Source organism: Mytilus californianus, unplaced genomic scaffold (assembly GCF_021869535.1).
Source record: "Mytilus californianus isolate M0D057914Y unplaced genomic scaffold, xbMytCali1.0.p SCAF_6, whole genome shotgun sequence".
Taxonomy (NCBI): Eukaryota; Metazoa; Mollusca; class Bivalvia; order Mytilida; family Mytilidae; genus Mytilus; species Mytilus californianus.
In genome coordinates this window covers 102,061,946-102,068,359 of record NW_026262712.1, presented here as the reverse complement: position 1 = coordinate 102,068,359, position 6,414 = coordinate 102,061,946, and the positions used below count along the sequence as shown (strand labels likewise).

Sequence of the window (6,414 nt, the reverse complement as noted above, 5' to 3'; positions counted from 1 at the left end):
ACAAATTAGGAAAAAATAAACACGTCTAAATTCCATATAATTGATAATTCAACAAACTCAGTATTTTTGTTATTTCAACTTTTACCGTTATCTTGATGATTTAATTTTATGTTTCGTAAATAATCAGAATTCATTCTTTAAATAAACTCCCGAAGTTTACCCAAAGGAATGTTCATAAAATAAAACAAAAATAAACAGCCTAATTGTCTTTTCCTAGATTCAGTTTTTAACAGGAACCTGTACACAAAAAAGACGACACAAAGGACTCTTGATTACTAAAACCATTATTTTTCTATGAAATGGATTTCTGGTCGTTCTGTTAGTCGTGATACAATTGTAACATTTTGAATGTTTAAAATATGTTTTGTTTCCGTTAAAACAAACCGCACTTCGTTTTCGTACATGTAACAATTTTTAATATATGTACAACAAATGTAATATATCATTATTTTGTTTGTAATAATTTCATTATGAAGCTGTACCTGTATGTAGTCCGACTATCTGGATCATTATAAAAAAAAAGAGAATAAGTTTTAATACTCAATGAGACAGATTTATACAAACGATCAAATGGAGTAGATGTACATATAAGCAACTAAAGGTCTTCGTGCGGTTTTTAACAATTTAAAATAATGTGTCAATAGGTAAGCATAAACGGCTCCGAAATGACTAAAAGTAAAACAAAGTAATTTCGAACGAGTAAACATCAAGCCTGATTTATTATAAACTAATAAACAGCAATCTCATATGGCATACAGCAAGAAACTAACGTTATCATATGAAAAAACAGGCCACAAACGTAGGATAGGCATATCGGTGTTTAACATGATTGCGAGCAATTAATCCAACCAACTTTGGAGGGTTAATTGCTTTTATTTGTCTTTTATTTGCCTTTTTGAATATTACTTTTACTGTTGTTGGTGATATCCATTTGACGTGGCTCGGTACGTATACACCCCGTCATTGTGTTATTGTGTTATATATATATGGTAATTTTTGTATACTTGTCCTTTATTTTTTCTTTGTGTGTTTTGTCTACTTATATGCTTTTTTGTGTTTCTTTGTTATATATTTATTTGTTGTTTTTGGTGATTAAAAACAGGTTTCATCCACAATTTCTACATACGAAAATGCCTGTACCAAGTTAGAAGTATGACAGTTGTTATCCATTCGTTTGGTGTATTTGAGCTTTTTTTGCTTTTTGATTCGGGACTTCCAATTTGATTTTTCCTCGGGTTCGGTATTTTTGTGATTTTACTTTATTTTGGAATAGGAACGAAACAGCACGAAATAATATCTAACCATATTAGTTAGAAAGGGCTAATTCTCTCAATTTGGCACGAAGCGAATATTAATAAACCAGAGCCAAAACGTCAAAAAGTCAAAAGACAGCGAATACCGATCGTCGAAGGGTACTCGCAATTACTGAAAGCTAGTTTTAATCAAACTACACTTATAAAAATCATATATTTACTGACTGTACTCACCCCGTCAATTGATCAAGTTAAATTTAATGCTAATAAAGATTTGGTCTCCTGTAGACCACTTAGAATACGTATAAATGCCTTGCTAGTTGTTTTTTCTATTGGTTTGAACTGTCTTTTCGGAAGTGGTTGAAAGGGTCGATATTTGTTTTTTCTTATATTAATGATTACAATAGCCGTCTTCACGGTCATTGCAGCCAAACATTTAGAATAGAGGCAACTTTTGTGGATAGAGGTCGAAGTAGTATGAACATACAGGAAATCCTATGCATGTTTCAAAGAACCCGTTCTGTTTCAAGGACGTTCTCTCATGGTAAGTATAGGTCATACTAAAAGGTGATTTAAATTGCATTTGTATATTGGCTGTCAAGAACGATGAACTCGTTTTGATTTGTCATGTCCATGAACGGGTATTTTTCATGAAATCACGAAATGATTTTAATATTGAGTGATCATATAAAAATGAGTTAGATGACTGTATTGATAGTTTCTAGCTGGCAAGTTTTTTGTTCTAAATAATGATATATTTCCTTTTTTGTAGGACAATTAAAAGAACAGAATGATTTCCGCCGATATAATATACAAGGTAAGAAATATAGAAACATACATATTACATCTTAAAATAAGTTAATCAGTTAATGCTTCATTTCGGTTAGTTCGTTTTTATAGTCTCTGGTCATTATATATAAATCAATTTTCAAATGTCCAATGGCATATGCAAAGTTGTTTTTCTTTCATATTTAGCATTGCATACACTTTTCATGGTTATTTTAAATGACAGACAATTTGGAGATGAAGTTGAAGTTTATCGTCAAGTGTTTGTCATATCCATAAGTGATATCTGCAGATAGTCTAATCTGATTCACTCCCCTCTGTTATGAATATCCGTTCGTTGATAAACATTTTAAAGATCCAACAAACTACCACATTTTATATTTTTCATAAGTACTTGCAAAAATGCATTTGATATTTTCTCCCTTACAGTTCAGACATATGAAATTTTTATAAATCAATTGAACGTTTTAGTTGATCTTAGACCTTTTTGTTGACAAAGACATTATAATTTCTAATGGTAGTGTTGATACAAGAATAAAACTTTTGTGTACACGTTATCATTTTTTACGATGTACAGAAGAATTTATAAATCATAATTTCAGAATGTTTTGCATTTTAAAAAAAATTCTGAATCTAAATTATTCCAGATTCAATTTTTGTTTTGTTTTTACATTAAAAAGAGCTGCACCCTTCTTTGCATTTTAATGAGATGTACCGGTTTAAAAAAAACATTTAACTTAATGACGTAGCGAAATTGTACAAAATGATAACTTGTACACAACACACATAGCAAAAGGGACCATTTACTTGATATAGTGTTAAATGTAGATGTATTTATTGTTTATGTAGTTAAGTTGATGTCAAAATGACAATCATATACTTAACATATCTTTATGGTACGCAGATTTTTAAGATGAAACCATTTCAGTGACACGTTAAAACTGTTATGACGTCTTTTTTACTGAATCCATTGGATTTGTACTGAATGAGACTTTAGTCTTGGAAACATGATAATGTTTATAAGGTTTTTTTTGGGGGGCATTAACTAGCTTTCAGTAGCTGCGAGTACTCTCGTATCAGTACTTTGTGTCTGCAAGCTGACGTCTTATAATTGTAAGTTTATTTTCGTGTGTGCAATGAGTTTATCTGATTTGTCTGTTCTTTTTCAAGTGTTTTTTGTGTTGTCTACGACTACAGTTGCGGAAGGTGAGACATAGGTACTGCTTTTTCAGACAGCTTCGATGTCCTCCAGCGACTGATAATTAATAAGCCATTTTGAAGGTTACGTTTTCCGCTAAATTTAGTTTGAAAGGGACGACTTTTTATATAAAGTTGCATTTCTATGATTTTAACTCTATTTATCGATCATGTCGAGGCTGTAACCCCGTATATGATTGTCCAGTGAATTTCAACTAATTACCAGTTTTCAATGTTTAGGAAGCTGGATCGTGATTTTTAATGTAATTAACTCTTTCCATACATGCATTTTTGCACCCATATGGATGTCTTCTTTCAATAAAAGAGACCAAAACATAGGTCAATGTGCTAACTTTTCTTGTAGCTGCCTATTTATGGACATATCGTTTCGGTCATGTTTTTTTTGCACAATATTTCTATAATTAGCCCATCATAAATATTACGATCCACAGAAGTGGCAATTACTCTATGGTCTTCTTTTTTCATATATAATGCATCAAAATAATTCATTTAGTCAGCACATTGAGAAAAAAAAATTCTGTACGACAAAACAAAAAATGAGAGGTGATACATACCATATTTTCACCCATTTTGCAACAAATATTGAAGTTGACACTTCATTTCAAATGTAATCTAAATATATGAAATAGACATCAACTTTTGATCCCAAAGATATATTATGTAGAATGCATTCATATGTTCATTTGACTTTTCTACACTTTACACAAGTATTCCCCATTCCAAACTAAAAGACAAATTGAAAGAGTTGGTATTACTTTGTTTTATTAAAAAGAATGGCGAACGTAGATACAAGTATCTTGTCTTGGGGAGGGATAAATCCTATTTTGTAAAGAATCACTCTGATTCAAACAAAAAATTCTCTGAAACTGACATTATCAAGATGCTTGATTTCTTGATTGACAACATATTTGTTACGTTTGGAGGACGTGTTTTTCAACAGACTGTCGGAATTCCAATGGTAACCAATTGTGCCCCTCTTCTTGCCGACTTGTTTCTTTATTATTATGAGGCTGACTTCATACAGGAGCTTCTTAGGAAGAGAGATAAGAAGTTAGCAATATCCTTTAACTCTACGTTCCGCTATATAGATGATGTTCTCTCACTAAATAATACAAAATTTGGTGACTATGTTGAACGAATCTATCCCATCGAACTAGAGATAAAGGATACTACAGATACAGTTAAGTCTGCCTCATATCTTGACTTACATCTAGAAATTGACAATGAGGGTCGGTTGAAAACAAAACTTTTTTACGACAAAAGAGATGATTTCAGCTTCCCAATTGTGAACTTTCCATTTCTATGTAGCAACATTCCAGCAGCGCCTGCATACGGAGTATATATCTCCCAATTGATACGATATTCCCGGGCTTGTGTTTCCTATCATGATTTCCTTGATAGAGGATTGCTGCTCACAAGGAAGCTATTAAACCAAGAGTTCCAAATGGTGAAGTTGAAGTCATCCCTTCGTAAATTTTACGGACGCAATCACGAGTTGGTTGACCGTTATGGAATAACCGTTTCACAGATGATATCGGATATGTTCCTTATGTCGTAACTACAATACCCTTCCCTTTTCACGAATGTGACTTACCGAATTATACTATTTACCGGATTTGTAATAACATAAGCAACTCGACGGGTGCCACATGTGGAGCAGGATCTGCTTACCCTTCCGGAGCACCTGAGATCACCCCCAGTTTTTGGTGGGGTTCGTGTTGCTTAGTCTTTAGTTTTCTATGTTGTGTCATCTGTACTATTATTTGTCTGTTTGTCTTTTTATTTTTGGCCATGACGTTGTCAGTTTGTTTTCGATCTATGAGTTTGACTGTCCCTCTGGTATCTTTCGTCCCTCTTTCATAGTACACCAAAAAATAAAAAAAAGCATGTCACAGTCAAAGCACAAAAAAAAATGCTATAAAAATGTTTTTTTCTTTCAGAGTGATAAGGTTGAAAAATAATTCATACATTTGTTTATTGATAATTGAATACTTACTTACAAATGGACTTTAAATTAAAAATGAACTAGACCCATACAAAATGGACACCTAATGGTAAATCTATGTTCAACATTCATGGTTTTGAAGTTAAACAAACAACAAACTGTAATGATGTCACTACTAAGCGAACCAACAATTACATTAGAGCCTATCTTTCAGGTGCAGCTGAAACCTTAACCTTAAACATAAATAATCAACGCCTCGTTTATTAGCATATTTTTAAAGAAAGTATGTCAATTAAAAGGTCATGCCTTTTCCATAAATTAACTCATCTTGTTGCAGTCATTTGTGGATTAAAACAGTGGTATTGACTTTGTTTCTAGAATCCATAGATTTTTTTGCTGGAACCTTATAACTTGAGAAGATTTATTGTGTTTTTGTGAGTAACCTGTGAGTTGTTTACATGATTTCATAATGGCGGTAGACTCTCATGAAGCTCAAATCCAGAGACACTTATCTATTCACTTCGGTATTAGTTTCACCAAGGGTATTACACATACTGATGAAAGAATGTATAGTTACAGTACACGACCAGAACACAAAACATGCATTACTCACACGAGGAATAAACTTGAAAAACCGTTACATCAAAATGGTAGATTTTGAACAACTAGTTACAAATGTGACTATAAAAGATGCCCCGTGTGAAATGAGTGACATTACAATATGTGGCCATATTTCAAAATTTGGTGATGTTGTGCATGAGTCCCTCCGCAGAGGTCTAATTAAAGAAACGAATATCGAGACCGGCACACGCTATGTGCAACTAACAAACTGTATTCCAATAATTCCAACCGCAACCAAATTCGGGAGATTCAGTGTCAGGGTATTCGCAGACAATAACAGGACAGAGTGTCCGTACTGTACGAGAACAGATCATCCATCTTATCGATGTGCAAACAAACCCTCCCGTCAAAATCAAGCGGCACGCAAATGTTATCGATGCAACAGTACTGCACATATAATAAAAAGTAAAATCACAAAAATACTGAACTCCGAGGAAAATTCAATCGGAAAGTCCCTAATCACATGGCAAAATCAAATGACAAAACACATCAAACGAATGGACAACAACTGTCATATTCCTGACTTGGTACAGGCATTTTCAAATGTAGAAAATGGTGGATTGAACCTGGTTTTATAGCCTCTCACTTGTA

The 6,414-nt window shown here is 33.0% G+C and overlaps 1 protein-coding gene across 2 annotated transcripts in view; it reads left to right on the top strand.

Annotated features, from left to right (window-relative positions):
- LOC127705457 (uncharacterized) overlaps window positions 1–6,414 on the top strand; it is a 123,197-nt gene that overhangs the window by 42,367 nt on the left and 74,416 nt on the right. For both annotated transcript variants that reach the window (XM_052209782.1, XM_052209781.1), the window contains exon 5: window positions 2,026–2,070. In XM_052209782.1, the coding sequence (XP_052065742.1) occupies window positions 2,026–2,070 (45 nt within the window). The remainder of the gene's footprint in view (window positions 1–2,025; window positions 2,071–6,414) is intronic.